Source organism: Passer montanus, unplaced genomic scaffold (assembly GCF_014805655.1).
Source record: "Passer montanus isolate IOZ18808 unplaced genomic scaffold, ASM1480565v1 scaffold21, whole genome shotgun sequence".
In the NCBI taxonomy this organism is placed as follows: Eukaryota; Metazoa; Chordata; class Aves; order Passeriformes; family Passeridae; genus Passer; species Passer montanus.
In genome coordinates, this window is record NW_024366703.1 from 4,552,456 (window position 1) to 4,573,520 (window position 21,065).

The 21,065-nt window shown below is 36.3% G+C and overlaps 1 protein-coding gene across 9 annotated transcripts in view; it reads left to right on the forward strand.

The window, feature by feature from the left end:
* Positions 1-21,065, forward strand: part of DNTT (DNA nucleotidylexotransferase) — a 129,513-nt gene that overhangs the window by 39,287 nt on the left and 69,161 nt on the right. For 7 of the 9 annotated variants that reach the window (XM_039708822.1, XM_039708818.1, XM_039708825.1 and 4 more), the window contains 3 exons: positions 9,959-10,038; positions 13,309-13,492; positions 18,309-18,434. In XM_039708822.1, the coding sequence (XP_039564756.1) occupies positions 9,959-10,038; positions 13,309-13,492; positions 18,309-18,434 (390 nt within the window). Of the gene's footprint in view, positions 1-9,835; positions 10,039-13,308; positions 13,493-18,308; positions 18,435-21,065 lie in introns of those variants that run through there. The other 2 variants (XM_039708817.1, XM_039708823.1) reach the window with 1 other exon arrangement.

Below are 21,065 nucleotides of genomic sequence, written 5' to 3' on the forward strand. Positions count from 1 at the left end.
CTAAGCTGAATATGGGTTCTTTTTGGTAATAATATTGGTAATAATAATATTTGGTAATACATTGATAATTGATACAATTGAGTTTTGTTTTTTGTTGAATGAACGCTTTTAATCATGAAGAAATATTTTGGTTTCATTTTATGGTCAGTGTCCTGCCTTTTCCAATCAAACAAGCATTCCTTTCAACAATTGTTCAGCAAGTAAACCAAACCCACTTTTTTAATCTACTCATACTCCTACTCCATGTGCTTCTCTGTATTTAGTATAAAGCATTTGCCCGCATGAATTCACTAAATTGCCCAAGAACTATATTCATTTAGGGTCCTTGTATGATCACTTTGCAGGATAAAGAGAAGATTAAATAGAAAAAAGGTGCAAAAGCTGGGCTTAGAGTTTTGCAGAGGGAAATTATTTCCTGTAAGACCACAAAACCAAGCCAGGTGGCTTCTTCTGAATCCGATCTGACTCCAGTCTGTTGAACACTGTCATCCCAAGCACAGCTGCTGCCTCCCCACACCTAGCAACCTTCTATGAGCAGGGAAGTTTGTTTTCTTGTACAGGAATTAATTGATCATGAACCCATTGGGTAATGTGGATCTATAACCCCAGCAATCCTGACCCCTGCTACCCTGACATCGTCCATTGGTCTGAAATTGCTGGCACTGTAGTACTTTTGGGACATGGGATCCTATTGAATTCAATGCTTAGCACTAGTGAACTTAAAGCTCTAAAGATTTATCTTTTTCATTAATGTTCAAAAATTATTCCTTTTAGCCAAAATGTAAGCACAGTTTTCAGATCCTTACTCACAACTGTGCTTAATCAATTTTCTCATTTCTAGGCTTAGTCTAAAAGAAAGCAAATGAGCTTTGTTTTCTTTGAACCCAATGGTTATCCTAGTCTAATTGTTAGTATGGATATCTTGTGTCACACAGCGGAAAAATATTGAAAAGCAGTGATCTAAATGGAAGGTGGATAAGTTTGGAGCTTCTAGTCGCTTATGAAAATAAAAAGCCTGAAGAGTGCCATGTACACCGCTTAAGCTTACACATGTGCCTATTTTGAAATGTGAGGGAGGGGAATATTATTGACAATATACAATAGTATATTGACTGAATATACTTTTCAGGTATATTCAGCATGAATTAGGGTGCAAAATAATATATAACTGTTCAGGTGTGTCTGGTTTATTTGTAGTACTGAAGCAATCTCAACAAGGTTGAGTGTTTTTAATGTATCCATTTAAATAGATGTCAAATGTGGCTTCTTGGGAAATACAGCAACAGGACAGACTTTCAGTCATTGCTGTAAGATAAAAATAGCCTCAAACTTGACAAGAAAAGAACGCGAGTGATCATTGTTTTGATGTATTGCTAAAATCTTTCTTCCTTGCTTTGGAGATAATTGAGGAGGCTCTACAGCCTGTCTTGAAAGTGAATAACAGATTGACTGGCTCTACTATGTATGAAATGCCCTCTCAGCTTGATCTCTTAACCTCAGTTTGCTCAGGCTTTGCAAGGGCAATGTTTTTCAAATTTTGCTAGATGGTTTAGAGTCAGGTGCAGCAGTCAACTTCTTTTGGCTCAGACATTTTGGAGAGAGGCTGAGTTGTAAGTTTTGATGTCAGATGTACAATACTGAAAAGGTAATAATAAATTGTAACTCCATCTGTTGTGTACTGTGTATTTAGGAGTTTTATTTTACAAGTTTATTTTCCATTATTTTTCTAATGATTTTACCTAAAGAATGTGCTATATTCCCGTACCAAGCTGTTTAACATAGCTTTGAGAACACATTATGAATGCAAATGCATAAACTAGAACTGGTCTGAAGAAGTATTGCTGGTTGTCCACTGCTTAATCCTTTGAAAGAGTTTTCCATAATTTCTGCCCCTCACCTTTACCCTTTTGTGTTGTGCTGCTGCTTGTTTGCACTGGTATTTGTGCTGTAACCTCCTTGTGGGTAATGCAGCTGTGGAGGTGACATGAGGTGATCCTGTTGTGGTTTGCTGTGAAGCAGAGGGAGCATGTGTGATGGCTTCCTATCATACCACAAAGGCTGCTGGGTTTGTGCTTTGTTGTCTCATGATTTTGACCAGTGAGCAGTGATGAGAATATATCTAAAAGGTTGCTAAAAGTGAAGAATATTACTTCTTCTAATATCTTCTTCATGAAATGTGAGTTTATTTTTATTCCCTCTCAGAAACATCCACTCTTACAGTCCTATTTAGGTAATTTCTTTAACCTCCCTTTGCCATTATTCATCAAAAAGTATTTATGCTTGGTTCCTTCCACCATGCTGTTTACAACCAGAACAGTAACAGCTCTTGAAAAGTTGATATGAACCTATTTTTCCCCAACCATCTAAACTGAGCATAATTACCTACAATTGTGTGCCTTTTCTGTCCCCTCTCACCTGGCTGTTCCCCATCTGACCCTCTCTCCTTGTTTTTAACACTTGTACAATGTGTAGGAAAGGATCAAGAAGATGTTTTAACTCCATAACCTGTATACAAGTGAAATAAGGGGCCAGGAAGCCATAGAGTCTGTATAAAAGGAAAAATATAGCGGATAACATATAATTACTTGTGACAAAGAACTTTCTGGATTTAATGAAGTATGAAAATATGCATGGATTTTTCCCTCTGCAGGTTGTGTAATATGGCACATTTTGTACTTTATTAGATGCCTACACAAGATAATGGAATGGTAAGATTCTGTAGATACAAATCCATACTCCTAGCAAAATATAATTTTATCAATGTTAACTGCATTGTTCAGTGATTATGATACTTACATGTGTACACCCCCTCCTTTTGCAGTTCTTTAATTAAACTTGTGTATCCAGTTTCTTTATCATGTCCCATTTTGTTTACATAACGTTTCATTACTCAGAAGAGACATCTTGGATTACTTTCCCAGACATTAAAAAGCATGACTACATCTTATGTCATTATTTTAGTAGTTCAGTAGTATTGAGTATCTTCCTTTGCAGACTTCTTGACATGATTTTGATATACGTTCACTCACAGCTGTCAAAGCTGTAGTCTGTGTACCTTGTTATGGCTTCTTTGTTCTTTGAAGGTCATTGTGTGATAAGTCTGTGGAGCACAGACTGTTGGGTAAGGCCTTAACACAGAATAAGCACTATTTTCCTCAGTGCCTCATGTAAATTACTTGGTGATTTGGCCTAAATATATACAGGAGGTTATCTCTAAATTCTTCTATTTTACTCATTTGCTTTAAACAGTGAACGCTTGAGTGGTAGGTTGGGGTGACTTCTCTGGTGTTTGACTCAAGCTTGCAGCAGAGCAGCCCAGAGTATCAGGAAATGAGTTGGCTGGTTTTTGAAAACATGTATGTACTTGTCAAAATATTATTTCTTGGCTATATAATAATTCTGGGATTTACTGGTACCTGCTGTCCATAACTACGGCACAGTCTCAGGATTTAGACCTTTCTCTCCTCTAACTTGTCCTGATTTTACATCTTTGTAAAATACCACAGTTATGCAGACAAATTTAGCCCCTATTTTGTTTTTCCTGTTTGAATGGATGACATTTTGAATTCTAGTCCATTGCAAACCTCATAATGATCTGCCAACAGCAAAAGAGAACTATGATATTGAATTGTGTCCTTAATAACATCACAAAGTGCAAAGTGACTAAAAATAGCATGTATTTTTAGTAAAATTTGAGTAAATTGTCACAGAGCAGCATTTGCAAATATGTTTACCTGTTTTATCTCCTTCCTGCTGTTGTTTTTCATAATACATAACAATAATTAGTTTAGCACAGGAACAGAAAAACCAGAAGGATATAGGAAACCTTATGGGAAGAAAGACATTGAAGTTTTCTGCTGAAATTCTTTATTATGGTGTGTTCTTTTGATTTGTCACTTAAATATTTATTTACCAGCTTGATTAATAATTATGATAGTAAATTGAGTCTGACTTTTTATGTAGAAGAAAATTATGTTCTGTTTCTTAAAACTGAATCCACTCTGCAGCAGAGAATACAGGAAAGAGGAGTAAAGCTCGTACTGTAACTACCTCAGTTAGGTGCAATTGTACTGTGTCTTTGAAAAGTATAAAAAATGTATCAAAGCTTGTGATGGAATTTTCTCATAAGCAGGTGTGCATCATAAAATAATGGCATGAGACTTGTACCTATCATTTAGAGTCAGATGACTCTAAGGGCTGCCTTTTCAAAAATGTTCTACAATTTTTTTAAATAAAGATAGACAAACACATGTTCACTGCTAAGTAAACATGCAGTGCTACACTGGGGCACAGTTTCTAGGGGTTATTGCAACTTTGAAATAACAGTAATATTGAGTTTTCTGCAAGATGAAACAATGGAAGCAAACCTTGAGATAGCCTGGAAAAAGAATGGCTCATAGCTTGTAGAAATATTTTTTTATGCAGTTGGAAATAAATTAACCTTCTTTGTAGTTCCAGGTAGAGCCATTAAATCCACACTGCAAAATAAAACCCGTGTGTTTTGTGATACTTCAGGCAGCTGCCAAATTATTAGGTGAAGTCAGTAAGAAATAAAAAGTATGTTTTTTGTGGAAACTGTGTCAAAATCTGTTTTGTGTTAAAAAATTCCTGCTGCCTGATACTAAAATTTTCTGCTATGAATTAATTACCCAGCTAGGTTACTTCTGCTGTAATTAGTCCTGCATTAGTGGAACATTGCACCTAAATAAATTTAAAAGGTGAGAATTTTGCTCCATTCCACTCTGCTTTTCAGCTTCCTTCAGTTCAAATTTCTAGGATAAAGAAAAAAGGCTTCTAATTGATCTTTCCTTCACCTGCAAAATTCACAGCACATCACTTGGATGAACATCTGTTTTGTTTTCTCTCTGTAGAGAACACAAAGTTATGTCTAATCCTCATCAGCAATTCCTTCACCTTCTCTGATGCTGGCTCTGACTTCTTCCTGCAGCTTGTTTCAGTGGAGTGTGCAGAAGGAGCTCTGTGAGGACTCACTGTGCTGTTAGGTGTTACCTGTTGCTTTTCCTCAATAGTCAAAAACTGAGATAAAATTTATCTTGGTTTGACTTGCATAAACTCTTAAAAAGGAGGCATTTTATATAATATTATTAATAATTTTTTATTCCCTTTGCAACAACATTATCTGTGGTACTTATTCTTACATGCTTCTCTCTGTTTTGTATTAATTAGTCACATTATCTCCTCAGTTTGATGGTGTGGGAGCTTTCCTGTACTACTAAAAATTGAACATATAGTTGAAAGATTTCTGTGAATCAAGGCCCTGCAATGAAATAGCCTTTACCCAGTTTTCATTATTTTGGCTTAGGTACATCTATCTTTATTAAATGCATCGTGCTTTACTACCTGTAAATATAGAAGGCATAAATCTCACACATACTCCTGTTTGTATGTTCTGTAATATAAGTAGGTCTGGAAATGCTGCAGTGTCACTGCAAGGTGAATCAATTCTACCATCTAGTAACTGTTACAACAAGTAATTAAAAGAAGATAAATTAACAATTTAGATGGGGTTTTTTTGCAGTGTCCTATCAGAGGAGCAGAAGAGAACATAAACATTTTTTTATAGATAATTATAGTTGTTGTTATTATAACAGCATTATAATTTTATTATAATTTAAAGTGTTTATTTCTAGTCTTATATGGTTATATGAGTTTCTGAAATGTCCACAGAAACATTACTGAGTCATTGCTGAGGTAAGTAATATTTACAGCTGTCTAAATTTAGACTGTGCAACCCTGTTTGTGTAGCTCCTCATCTCTGGAAGGTTGCTTGGTATTTCTTAGTTAATAGAAATGTCTTTAATACTAGCAGTGAGATAAATGTGCCCAGCTAAATAAATGCTGCTCAAAATCCAGGCGGATTTACCTTTGTAAACTATGCTTGGAAGAGATGTGTAACTGTCAAAGGATCTGCCTGGCCATGTATAGTGATGGGATTATGCAGATATGTCTCTGCTTGTTGCTAAAGGTTCACAAGGCTCTCATGAGACTAAAGTATAAAGAAAACCATTGATGTACCAGCACAAAAATCAAAGAATAGTCCAATAACAATCACAACAAAGAGAAGCAGCTACCATAGGCAGAGTAACTAAAGAGAACAATTGTAAACCTTGTTACTGAACAGAGAGAGTGAAGGATGAGTGAAAGTAATAGTTTCCAGGGAATATAGGCATATTGATGTAAGTAGGAAACAGCTCCTGCCAGGATTTGTCACCAATTACTTTTCCCCTATGCTGTAAGGGAGAACCCTATTGCTCTATTTAATTATTCAGAGCTATGATATTGCTGTTGTCTAGTTTCTTCAGAAAGGGCTCAGAAAAAAACCCCAACCTTTTTAGAATACCTGTGTATGCAGTAAATTAAACAAGCTGTTAGCTCTTGGTATGATTTGAGAGATGTTGCCAAATAAATTCTTTTTATTCAGGTTTTCATTTTAAATTAGATAGCAGGGAAAAAAAATAACCAGCTCTTTTGACCATATGTATCAGAAATATTGTACATTTGATGACAACAGCTGCAGAATTTTTTTGTCCTAAGTCAACTTTACTTTATATGCCAAACAGCATCATACAGCCAAGCAAGCACATTCAAAGCATACCATCATTTAATAAGTTTTTTAAAATTCTTGGTCATATGGCTTCTTATGGATTTTATCACCTTTGAAGAGAATAATTCAAGCACCTATAGCTCAGAACTGCCCCCTAAAATTATTCTAGTGGTTCAAAGAATAAAAATATCACAGAATCAATTAGGCTGGAAAATACCTCTAACACTGAGTCCAACCTTTGACTGAACACCACCTTGTCAACCAGACATGACACCAAGTGCCATATCCAGTCTTTCCTTAAATACCTTCAGGGATGGTGACTCCACCAGCTCCCTGTGCACTCCTTCCTGTGACTAATCACCCTTTCTGTGAAGAAATTTCTCCTAATGTCTAACCTGCATCTCCCCAGCTGCAGCTTGAGACTATGAAAAGGGATGTGGGAGAATTAATTTTTAAAACAGGAAAAACACCTGCTGTATGATTTTTAGGCACTGAAAGATTGGTGTAACGGGTATAAATGACAAAGGAAATGCTTATCAGCCAAGAAAACCAGAATTCAAACAGAAGAATATTAATGGAAATATCTAGACAAAAATAAATGTGAGAAGCATTAAAAATTTTCCATGAATTGGTTCATTGGAAAATATTGAATTACTGAAGAAAAATTACTAAATGAAAAAGCTAGGGAAAATTAATCATTGTGAAACAATACTGCATGAGATGCTGTTAAGCCTATGTGAAATAAGAGAACACTTCTCTGATTTTTATTGTTGATATTTGAGAGATGTTTTCTGTGAAGGTTAGCAGATTGTAGCTATATATTAAAAGAAAATTTCACAATTCTCCTCATGAAAGCTACATGAATGGACAAGTACTATTTAATAAAATATTTACAATGCAGCTCACACGACATCAGGGCACTGAAAGACTGACAATCTAGAACATGCAGTGAAAACCTGTGAATACTGAAATTCAGAGGAGCTGTACTTTGCAGCATTTTCCTCTCAAAGAGCCTCCCTTTGAAGCTGATCAACGCTCTGCTCCTCAGAGGAGTTTGGGATGCTGTTGTTGGCACCCACATCACAAGTGATGAAAAATGTTTACTTAAATGGCCATCAGTATTTGTGTCGAATTCTTAATCTTTGCCTTTGATAGTGTTCAACAGTGATCCGTAGCAGGAACATAAAAGTTCGTTCAGATTTCCCTCAAGGAATGTGAAATACTCTGAACTCCATGAGGCTGTAATGAGATGGAAAATTTCTGCAAGTTTCAGTGGTTTTAGGCCACAAATCATATGCGGTGCCGTGACTCAGATAGAAGTATACTTTTCCTTTGTCATAAATAAGAGACATGCCTTTTCTCTGTTGTATTTGCTTTCTCTCTAATGCATGTTCTACTTTCTGTGGTACTGTCAAAAATATTATGATATAATATTGTGGGAGAGTAAGTAATTCACTCATCTGGGATATGGAAATCCTGTTAATTTTAGAAGGTACATTTAATGAAATTGCATCATTGGCAGAGACTTTTTCATATTATACTGTGTTTATTAGAGAAAATCTCTTTGCATTAGGTTCAAAGCCAGAAATTGATTTCCAAAGGAGCTGAGTGCCTAGGTTGCTTAGATATTTTGAAAATCCCACTAGGTCTCTGTTTGCAGCTTTTTGGCACCTAAATACCCTCGAAAATCTGGCTTAAGAGTTATAACAGTAACACAAAGGAATAAAAACTTGTTATTCAAGCCAGAAGGATTTTACTGGCACTGAGCATATTGATGTTACACAGGGGAAAATTATATTTACATGTTTTAGAGCACTGAATTAATTATAAAATAAAATAAAACTTTGTTTAACATATGTAAAGAATCTGTTCACCAATACATTATTCCTCATAGGGATTGAGATAAAGTATTTTACCAAGCCTAAGAAAGCTATAAACAGGGAAGTGACCAATGTTCAATGGTTGATTAGTAGTCTGGAAAAAAGACACAGAACAACCAAAACAGATTGTTCAGCCTTAATGTCAGATCCATTCCTATTTTTTTTTTTTGCTTCCTTGCTGCTATTCTTTTGCTTAAGCTTCTTAAAGTCAGCTTGTCCAATTTCCAGTTACTATGAAAAGATATAATTTCAAAATAACCTTGAAATGATTTATTTTGAAAATTTTAATGTTATAAATCCAAAAGAGGAATAGATATTTTGGCTCCTGGGTTATCCTTAGGCAAGGGAAGAAATGAATCCAGTCTAATCTATATACTGCACTATGTATATATTTTTTTCATGGCCTCAGGAAGACCCCAGAAAAGCTCTATATTAAAAGCTCTATATTAATTTTGGATGGTTGGTTTCTATTCTGATGAAAAGTATTTCTTTATATCTGCAATAATACAGTTGAAGCAGCAAGAGCTATAGGGCTCAGAAAATGTCTGCAATACTTTTACAATTTAATTTTAAACTCAGGGCCATAATTGCAGGAAACAGGTTTTGACTAATTTTCCTGCATCTCAGCTTGTATATCCATAAAAGAACTGAGAATATAATTGATATATCTGACTTAGGAATTTTTCCACCTTGCTTCCCCATGAGAACATGAGCAATGAGAATTGTAACATATAATATTTGTGGTGTGTTCTGAAGGACTGGTAAAATCCAAATGCTCTTCTATGTTAGAAATAAAAATCCAGCTTGACATGGGAATAGGGGTATTTTCCACTGAAGTAGATTTGTGCTGAAGTTGATGCAGGGTCTGTCAGCCTGGTTCATTGTGCTCACCTTGCTCTAATAGATATTCAGAGAGATACAGAACTGCATCCAGCGTGACACTGGCAAAAACTTTGGTGTAGTTCTGCAATGAGCTGTACCCCCCTCCTCCAGATGAGGAATGTAAATGGCTCCATAATCTGCTCTGTAGCTCTTTGGAGGTCACTGGGTGCTTAAATGCAAAAAGGTGGAACTGAGCCATTCAATCAGCTGAAGACCTGGTTGAAATTCTGACAGTATTTGGCTGATCAATATTATTTGGATAGTCTTTGTAGGCAATGGCTGTTTTAAGGAATGAAATAATCTTTGCACCTATCTGGAGTATTTCTGTTGAAGAAGTCCCAGCTGGTAGAGAGTGAGAGATGTTTCTGCTTTTGTAGCACCTGCTTTTGATTTCAGAGGGGAAACAAGAAAATTACTTCAAAGGGTGGTGACATTAAATACAGCTGTTGCCTGTCAGAAAGCATGTTACCTCTATTTTACCCAAGTGAAAGCACTTCTACCTTGCATCATGGATAGGTTCAAAGCTCCAGCTGTAATCTCCCAGAGGAAGAGACAGAAAGGGTTGCATTCCCCAAAACTTTCCTGTAGTTACGAAATAAAGTTCAGTAACTTAGTCATTTTTATTCTGCAGAGGAAGATGGGGAGGACCAGAAGGATGTTTTTGATGGAACTGGGAAGAAGAAAAGGTTTCAGAGTAGAAAGTGAGCTAAGGTAGGAAAATGTTTATATGTTTTGAAATAACATGTAGTAATGCTGTTTGAAGCATTTAAAAATCAATAAGTATAGTCACAGAAGTGACTGTGATTGAAGCTTTTGCTATGTTTTTGGTGGATCTACTTGGCTCTTTCCATTATAAATATGCTTTAGGAGTTCAGTGGGTGTTCCTGGTATGTGGTTTATTTCTATTGTCTTCTGGACAGAGAGCAGGGAAAGCACAAAACAGCAAAATTTCTAATTTATCTTAGATCTGTCAATTTTCATGGGTCTGCATATAAATTGTGTCTTTAGCTCATCTGCATCACTCATTGTTTATTTCCCCTTTGAAGTGAGGTTAAGATTAAGCTAAATTTAATGGCCAATTTCATAAATGAAAGAAAGTTAAATGTACAGGAATGGAAACTGTGATGGGTTGAGGGCAGTATTTGTCTACATCATCTCTGGTATTATAATATTTAACTTTTATACCCTAATGCGAGTGTCCAAGTTATGGTTTGACAAAGTTAGGGTACAATATGGAAGAGCTCTGGAGAAAAATCTTAGGAGTAAAATACAACAGATGTAGCATTTGAGAGTGGAAACACTCTTCAGATTCAGGTTTGTCTAGTTTCAGCAAACCAACTCATTTTGGAGGAAGCCTTCCTCTTAACAGTGCTTTAAATAAGTGCTGGTTATGTCATGATGCAGTTTTCCAAAAGCTGTATCATTATATAGGTTCTCTGAAAAGCTGGAGGAAAATCAAGTATTGATTCCCTCTCTGGATCTGTCTCTGGAGTGTACAACTGGGTCCTCCCTAGCAAAATGTATTTCCACAGACTTGTCTTCAATCCCATCAACTTTGAAAGTCTGAGGAAGAAGGGAATTTAAAATAATTTATAAAGCAAGATTGAAACAGGTATTGAACAGAAGTAGGCAATTAGCATCTGATACAAAACTAATTGAGTTCTTGGGGGGGAAAAAGAAATAATGAGTGCTGTTCTGGCTCCTACTTTAATAATCTGTAGAGGACGGTGTAAATGCTTCATCTGGGCTGCTTTGACACACAGGTATTTATTGCCAGTATTTTAGACTTTCTGTAAGTTTTATGAGGCAGGTGTTATGTTTAATTTCAGCTTAGCTGCTACTGGATAAAACAAAACTGTTTAACTGTTGATTTTTGCTTTTGAAAATGACAGAGAAAATGCTAAATTTCTTATGTTCTGTGCCAAGAAAATAGCACAGCTGTACAGGTATGAGAGGAAACTGGAGCACAGCAGCTAAACTGCTGCTGTGAGCATAGTTATGGCAAAGTTCCCAGCTCTGCAGCTTGGTACAAATACATAACATATGAATATTTTATATGAAGTGAAATAAACCACAGGAAGCAGAAGTTCTATGTCTCTAACAGTTTGGTTTTTTCTAACTGAAGTATAAAGATGTGACAGTTTAATTAAAGTAGGACCTAGCAGGGTTAAATAATAATAAACCCAACAGTATTTCAAAGAGATTCACATAATCTGTGTTTGTAATCTTTTAGAAAAAATAAATTGGGATTTATTCTCTTTCAATGGTCTCTGCTCTACCAGTTCCACTATATGGAGAGAAAAAAAATTGTGCTACAGGATGACACATATGTCTGAAGTACAGTCCTTTCAGTACCTTTCTTATAGTTCCAAAATACAGTGTGTTTATTAGATTGGAGAGTAATTTGATAACAGTTTTGTATGAAGCAATTCCAGTATTTCAGTATTTGTCATTGTGATTTCATGACTTAATGAAATTGGTGATCACTCATTTGAATAAGGATCACAGAGGCCAAGGGATTTTCTTGGTTTTCTGGAAGGTAATTTGCTTTGAAGTGTGCAGTCTGCCTTTAACAGCACACATCATGTTTTGAAGTCCATGCTAACCAGTAATTGCCACCAGTGGTGTCCTCTGCTTTGTCAGGCTGATGGCTCCACTGCTCCAGCTGTTACAGAGGGCTTGCAGAGCAATCTGTCAGGTTCTCCTCTGGAAATTTACTGTACATGCAGAAGGCTCTCACCATCATGGGCTTCCAGAAAGTCACAGACTTTCAAATGGATGTGGCTGCCATTAAGACAATTTATATTCCAACTCTAGCTTTTCTTTTGTAAAAATAGTGTCAAATAGTGACACTGCCTCTCTGTGCCTGTCCTGCAAGGAGTTTAGGAATCTATTGCCTGATAGAAATTAATGTTGGAATATATTTTCTGGATACTTAAGTTCAACAAGTTGATGGAAAGGAAGAATTTTCTCCTTTCTCTCTTTTTTTTTTTTCCAGTGGGTGACAGCACCCTTGTGGGATGCATAGGGAGCAGGAGCACTCAGAATCATTCAAAATTTCCTACAAATCTCTATTTTTCCAAACTTGCTGAGAAACATCAGCAGGCCAGATAGAAACTTACAGATCATCCTAAGTATGCACATAATCTTGAAACACAGCTTTGTCCCTGTCCATTATTTTCCTGTGATGGGTACAGAAGTGTCTCTTTTTAATCTTTAAAAGGATCACCTTTTAATCAGGTGATCCTCTCCAATGTTATTCTTGTACAACAGCTGAAGTTTACTGCAATAACATTTGTACTATTGTATTTTTGGGCAATGTATGCCATATAATGTCTTGAATAACAATTCAAGCTGTAAATTTTGTATTCACTAATCCATCAGTTTTGTTTTACTGGCTTAGCAGCAAGGAAATGGTCTTTATATAGAGCAGGTAGTTCATAAGATTTAAATAATGAATATTTGAAAATGCCATATGTAATGAATGGCTTCACACAAATACAGAAAACTTAAGTATCCAGAAAGATATTTCTAGCTGTAAAGTGTTAAATAATTATTGTTAACTGACTTTTTAATGTTGCAAAGCTTTCACTCATTGATGAGGAATATTGGGAAGAGGCTGTCAGGTGTTGTCAAGGAGCCTTTTAATTATGGTACTGCTTGTGTAAGTGAAATATTTTCAAAATTGCAAAGAAATGTGTATCAGGTTAGTGTCTATGGAAGGCAAATGATCCTTCAAGAAAGAAAATACTTACAGGAGCTGCCAGACTACAGTCTTTCCTCAAGGCAGAGTCAGTGACTAGAATAAATATATGGTGATATGAAAACTTTAGTGCTTCCCACATCCTAAAGTACAATATACACTACAATTGTCCAGAAGTGGATGGTAAGTAAATACAGAAATAACAGCTCTGTATCTGTGTACAGTTGGATTCAGTGGGAAAAAAAAAAAAAGAAAACTTTTTGTGTACTTCTTGACAGTGATTCTGTCACTCATATTGTGGCTGAGAACAACTCTTACCTGGAGGTGCTGGACTGGCTGAAAGGACAGGCTGTGGGTGACAGCTCCAGGTTTGAGCTACTGGACATCTCCTGGTTTACAGCCTGCATGGAAGCAGGAAGACCAGTTGATTCAGAAATTAAGTACCATCTTATGGTAAGACAGGTAAGACATCTTGCCTTGTGAAAACACTGATATCCAAAATAAATGGCTGAGATTTTTTTAAACCTAATAAATAAAATAATAGTACAACACAATTATATATATATATATTTTTTTTTTCTGTGAAATTTATATGAGTAATTCACACAGATTCAATAGATTAAAAAAAATTTCCGTGCCTTCTTTATCAGTGTCTGGTAATGCTGAGTTACTGTGTCATCGCAGGGTACAAACTGGTAAATATAGAATCACAGGATGGTTTGGGCTGGAAGGGACCTTAGAGATCATCTGCCCTGCCATGGGCAGGGACCCTTCCACTAGATCAGGTTGCTCCAAGTCCCATTCAATCTGGCCTTGAACTCTTCCAGGGATAGGGCAGCCACAGCTTCTCTGGACAACCTGTTCTAGTGCCTCAACACCCTCACAGAAATGAATTTCTTCTGTATATCTGATTAAAATTTCCCCTCTGCTGGTCTAAAGCCATTACATCCTGTCTTGTCACTGTGCCCTTGTAACAAGTTCTCTCTCCAGCTCTCTAGCAGGCCCTTAAATTACTGGAAGGCTGCTGTTAGATCTTCCTGGAGCCTTAAGGGGCTGAACAGGGGCTGAATTGTAATATCCATCAATGAGGCACTTGTTCTGGTACTTGTGGTATTTGCTCAAATCCATCAATATAATGGTAAATATCCCAGATACATTGGGATACATCTGGGAACAATGCATTTCAATGGGCTGTTGATGGCATACTAGGCTTCTTCAAAACAATGCAAAAATATTAGAACTTTTGCTGTTGCAGGGTGATCAGGTAACAGCTGGGTCCTTGAAGGACCTGTGAGAAGAAGACTGATGTAGTCTGGGGACATGTGTTTACAGACTTGGCACCACCAAGAAAAATTGTGCTAAGAGAAAGAAAAGTTCTGGTATATTCTATTATCTCTCAATGGAAGCTGTAAGTCAGAGGATGTTGAAAATGGCAGGCTGATGATTTGATGCCTGGTGTTTGACCTTGAGGCGATGGATGATGATGTTTTCCTCTGATCTACATCTGACAAATTACCTGCTAATTTCTCACATTGGAGCAAGTGAGGAGCAGTGGTACTCAGTACCTCGGTACAGACTGTGAGTGATGGGGGTTTGGTGGGAATGCCAGGGTGCTGTGCCCAGCACTGAGCCATGAAATAGGCCCAGCACTGCAGCTGGATGAAGCTGTCCCCTCGTTCTGCACCCGCCCAAGCCTCGCGGTGATGGGTTTCATGTGCACCTGCAAAGAAATTTATTCATCTGTCAAGAGAACTACAGGTCTGATCTAAAGCTCTCTGAAGCAAAGTGAGGGATTCCTGCTGATTCCCGAGGGTCTGGATTAGGCTCTGTGTGACCACATTGGGATGAGGGCAGGATGTGCAGCATGTGCCCTCCTCTGAGGCACAGAATGCCTGAATATTTAACAGCAGCATTGCGCTGTTTGCTGCTTCATCATTTTGGTATTTAGATTATGAAGGATGATTCATGAATGCCATCCTTTCCCAAGGAAAATTGTAGATCCTGCTTATTTTTTTTTCCAGTCATATTGCATTTTCATTGCCAGAAAAAGATTTCCCAGCTTTTTACATACTAGAATTACTGTTTAATAACAGTTTGGGTTGGGGGGGAGGGGGAAGTGAATACACCAGATGGAGCTGTCGCTCTCAGGCTCAGCATGATTCCATGACAGAATGTGTGTTTATATTTGAAATCCTTCCAAAGATATATTTTTGCAATAAATTTGTAACATTTTTCAGTGAATCTGCTGGAGGGAGAATAGATGAAAGAAATTAATACAAAAAGAAAAAAATATAAAAGGAAGCCTTGTAACTACTGCTTTATTTTATCTTACAAGCCATAAAAATATAAATACAGGGAATGCAAAGAAGTTCTCTAAACAAGTAATGCATCAAAGCCATGAACAAAATCCTGTGAACCTTCCTGAGAGTTTCACACCAACATTAAAAGTAAAACAAATTACCTTTTGTGTACATGCTTAATTTTGGCAATATGAGCAGACCTATAGATTCAGATAGATCAGAAAATGTGTTTTCATAATTTTTTTTCCTTTTCAAAGATAGAAACACATTTTTGTTCTTCCAAAATTCCTACAAATTTGTTTTAACTCAATGAAACTGCCTTAGTTTTATATAAAACTCCTTTTGGAATATTGGTGTAGTATAAACTTCTGAAAAAGGTGTCAGCACTGTCAGGAGATCATAATTATACTCTGAGACTGGCTTTGTAAGTAAAAGCTTGTATTTTTATTGAAACATAAAGATTTCATGCTAATAAATGTAGAGTATAATAAGCAAGCCAGTGACAGCTATACTTGTATTTTTAAAGCTTATAAAACCAATCTTAATTATATAGTTGCTGTGAAGTAATAAACATTTTGTAAAGCAAACAAGGAGAAAAGTAGAATTCTAGGAGTGTAGCAAATTTGAAGATAATTTTATTGTTGCAGTGTCACCATGCTAATTCTTTTTTCTGCCTTGAGAAATGAGGAAAGATTGAAGTAAAGGTTAATTTTCTTTTTAAGTACTAGACCGAACTCATACATAATGTAATTTAATTGGAATTTCACTGAAGACAAATTTGGTTCGTTATGTCAGACTTGTAAAATGTGAAATGAAAGTGAATTAACAAACCTTGAACTCAAGCTAGATCATTAAAGTTTTGAAGTAAAAGGAATGGATTGCAGTGGGGGAATGTTTTGGGTGAAATCTTGTCCCCATGTAGTTTTGTGGTCAAATGCCCATTAATATCAATAGCAGTAAGATTTCATCCAAATAGTAGCCTATTCAGAAGGTTATTACTCATTCCCTCATTCAGGACATTTGTTTTACTGCATTAGTAAAAAGAAATGCCCTTCTTAATGCAAAACAAGGGGAATAAAGTCAGAGTTACAGATCATTAGCTAACATCCTAATTACAATTGTCATTAAAGTACATCTTTCTGTGGTAGTGAATGATCTAAGAGATGCTCTGATGTCAGTGATTTATAGAGAATAAAAGGTTGGTTGACCAGATTTAAGATGGACAGAATTATTATTGATTCATTCAGTCACGGTTGACTTTTAGGGTTAGTAGCCATCATTTAGTTTAATAAGCTTTGGAAATATGGTAGCCAAATATCTGCTTTGAAAGAGAAGCAAAATATTTCTGTGGCAAAGGTTAGCCCTTGTGCAGAGACACCTTTCCAAGCACAAGCAGATGGGTATCCTTGACAATAGCAGGACATGGACATTAATAGGTACACAAGGGCATCCCCACATGCCAGAAAGTACTGATGCTTCCTGGGATATGGAAGAGAAGGAGGCAGAGGGGAGGCTTTCAGAGGGATAAAAAGAGAGGAAGAGATCCATAAGGGTTGCTGCACACTCAGCAGCCTTAAGAACTGTGCTGTGACTGCTTCTCTTCTACCTTTTCCTCAGTCAGAACCCAGAAGTTGTTAGCTAATTAGTTTTTTTGTTGTTGTTTAGTTGGGTTTGTTTGTTTGTTTTTTCCTAGAAAATAGATTAATAGATTTATTTATTTGAAGAAAGGATTTTTCTCCACATTAGAAAAAGTACCATCTTTTGATCCTTTGTCTTATCATGTGTCAGGAAACATATTTAACATTTTCTGGAGCATCTCACTCTGTTTCATTGTGAAAGAGAGGCTGTAAGTAATGGAAGAGATCCTTCATACTGACAGTCTGAGTTTCTCAGGAAATAAAAATGAAACTTATAAACTGTCTGCCTTCTCTTCATAAAATGCTGGATATCAGAGGACTTTATTATTTGGTCAAGGCTGCCTGAGCTTTACAGAGCTGCTGGCTGCTTGTCTCTGAGCACTTCATTCACTGCTCCTTCATTTTGTCCCTGTTACTTTCTTCTGTTGTTATACTTCTTGGTGTGTTAAAAAATAATTGACAAAGAGCAAAGTAGTCCCCCACAATATTAGTTCTGCAACCAAGTCTATCTGCTTTACAAATTGATGCTAGTGGTAAAGGCTGTTTCTTCTGCTTATGCCATGTGGAAAATGTCACTGTGAAAGAGTAGCAAGTGACATTCACTGCAGCTGATGTGAGGTAGGAATTCCGACTAACTCTAGTGATTAGGTAGCCTACACATTCAGACTTTTCAGTGGTTGCCCCTGTGCAGTGTACTGCAAATTTGTTTTAATGTAGAGTTATCTAAAAAAAGAGGAATTTTTAGTGCTTATATTTTTCCATATTTCTTTTTATCTTTAGTTGTTTGTTTCCATTACTGGAAATTATTTTTGGTCTAATGAGTTTCCAGGATTCCTTGCTCTACACTGTAATTGCTATTAATGGAAGTTTAGGTTTGTCCTGTAATCTGTACAAACAATTTTTTTCCCATCTAGTTTTCCCACCAAATATCAATTTGAGCAGTATCAATTCAGCTCATGTTCTGCTGCTTATAGATAATTTCTATAGTTCACAAGTAGGCATTATAATATTCCCTGCAAGTCAGACTATAGTTATTATTGTTTGCCAGATGCTTTTCCTGTTAATTTCTATCCAAAAAATCTTCTGTTCTTATATATAATCAAGGCCAGTTAACTAAATGCATAACTTTTACTGATTAAGGAAAATGCTCAAATATCTCTACTAAGGCAGGAATAGGACGTTTATGTCTTGTCTATCACACATAGCAGGATGACAGGAATTATTATTTTCTTGCCTGATCTTCAAAGGTTTGTATTTTGGGTTCATGAAATGTACTTTTTTTGTATTTTTAAGCTATTTGCTGTGTATGTCACTAACTCTTCTTTTTTTTACCCTTATTAGGAGCAACCCCAATCTCCTTCTCTGAATACACCTGAATTGGAAATGCCAGCATTTATTGCAACAAAAGTATCTCAGTATTCATGCCAGAGGAAGACAACTTTAAATAACTACAACAAGAAATTCACGGTAATATTTATTCTATCTATAAAATAAAAACTAGTATGATTAGAGTAATTACTGTAATACTTGCCTCAGTGTTGATTTCTCTGTCACCCTCAACAAATTGAAGAGTAAACAAGCAGCATAATAACAATTTAAAAAGTTATAAATCTGCCATACTTAAATTAAAATTGAGTGCCAGCTTAATTGCATCCTTTAAGTATTGCTGAAAGCTTAACACAGTGGATCTTTAAATACATTAATAGTTTGTAAACACATGAATTTTTAAAACAAATGATAGAATAACATTCCAAAAAAAGCCTTTCGGCCTTTCATCACAGTCTTATTTGACAAGCTGGAAGTGTGATAAACAAAGTTGGGTTTAGATGAGTCCAAGGTTCTTCATGGTTCCTGTGCTGCCTTTTGGTTTGCCCAAGTTCAGTTCTTCAAAGTATGGTACTAAACTTCAGATTTCCACCACTGAGCAATTATGAAAACAGATTGCATGTTAATTACTTTAACATCACAACCCCCCCCTTTGAATTGTCTAGTTAAATAGAAATCTTGGAGACTGTCATATATCCTAGTTAATGCCCATAAAATTTCACATTTCAGAGGGTATGAAGGGTCTGAGTCCTCTAGTCTAAATTCTTCTGGATTTCTTGTGCTTAATGGCTTCTTCTGGCTCTAAATACTCAGTGACCACAGTTCAAAAGGAAACATTTCTCAGAGACTGTAACATAGTGCAGCATTAATGTATCTGGCATAGTTACATGCATATGTTTCAACTATAATATCAAACACTTCCTCATTTTTCTAAAGCTTTATTATTTATTTTGTTATTATTTATAATTTTTATGATTCTACTTTGTATCTTCCTGTAAATACACAAAAAGATTTCAAGAAAATATTATTTGTATGATTCATATAAAAAGTATAGCAAAAGATACCAGTTATTTGTGAATATAAACCCTTTACAAGATAAATACTAAAACCTCTGGGTATTCAAAACTAAAGATAAACCTACAAGGAACTCAGAAGCGTCTTGATCTGGGAATGCACAGTTAAAAATTAAACAACGTACAATTTGGCTTGTAGTTATGTTTTGAAATAATCAGCAATTACATCAAGTATATGTTACTATTTATGGTAGTCAGTAGGTTAATCTGTTTGCTTATTTACAAAAAGTCCCTTTTTGAGCAACATGATGGGAATTGAATTTTGACCCTGTTTTGAGCCTGAGGTTGGACTAGAGACCTCCTGAGGTTGCTTCCAACTCCAATGTTACCAATATTCCCAAAACTCTGCTTTTGAAATGGCTGCATTTTCCTACCTCCTGCTATAAAAACAAGGCTCTTGAAAGCAGCAGTTCTTTTTCACTGTTTATGAATACAAGCTGCTATAGGGGAAAATGTCAGACCAAACGTAGTATGACTGAAACATGATGTAAAATACCAAACTTGGAGAAATAGGAAGTAAGTGTCTTAGTTCTACGCTTCTTGAAAACAGTAGAATGTGGGACCTGGCTCTTTGATGAATTTTCTATATTACAACATTTTGTCAGACATCTTAAAGGTAAAAAATTAAAAGGAATGTGATGGCTAATGGCAAAGTAAAATGGTTGCTCCCAGAAGGCACAAAGTTGTTGCTTTAATTGTCATTAGCATTTAGACCACATTCTTTGAGTAGTTTCTGTAAAACCTGTGTTTTACAGAGTCAGTCCTAAATTACTTTCAGGGTTATCAATGCAGCAGTCTTAATGTCAAAGTACAGCTTGTATTTGGTAAGTGAATATAGCTGAACACATTAGAAGTGGGCAGTTTGATGATGGGAGTATGGAGATTCCCTTCTGTTACCCTATATATCCAGCATTTCTGGATAGACACTGGGTTTTGTGGTGACAAAGGTGTCAGTTTTTCATCTTCAACATATTTTGAGAGCAACTTCTCAGAGTTCATGCTGTGGTTTTTTTCTGGAGGTGGAACTGGGCAAGTTTATATTACGTGAGTCTGTCTAGAATCAGCATCTTGACAGTTGTAATGGAGCTCCTCGGGGCTGTTGCCCTTATTCCTCACAGCCAAAGCTGGCAATGACAGCTGAAGGGTTGGGTGTTTATGGGCTGCCAGAACTGGCCCATGCCTTGGAGAACTGCCAGTCTGTCTGCCTAATGTCACAGGAGTCTGATTTTTAGATTTGCTGTTGCTTTGTTTGACTTGTATTAATCCTGTAATTCATGTTCTCAAATAAAAGCATTCCAACAGATTTCTCAGTGCAAGCACTTAGCAAATGCACTGAAGCATTGGTGTAATTCACTTGTGCATGCTGTGGGCAGCCAACCATTAAATGACAGATTTTTCTTGGGTCAATACCATGCATCCTGAAAATTGCCAAACCATCTTGAGTTATGTCTTGATGGTAGCATTTTGTTATAACAACCTTATTCTGTGGGTCAGGCTTGTTCCCTTTTCTTGCAGATGTTCTGTTTTCTTTGGTAAGCTTGTTTTATGATCATGCCCATAACAGGGCTACAAACCTGTTATTTGCTATGAATTCTTGGTTTCTTCCTTTTACTGGACTTGACCCTGATATGTTGTATCTAGTTCCCCTTTCAAATAAGTAGGAGTTGTGTTTGAGAAAGTGTAGTAATTACATTGGAAC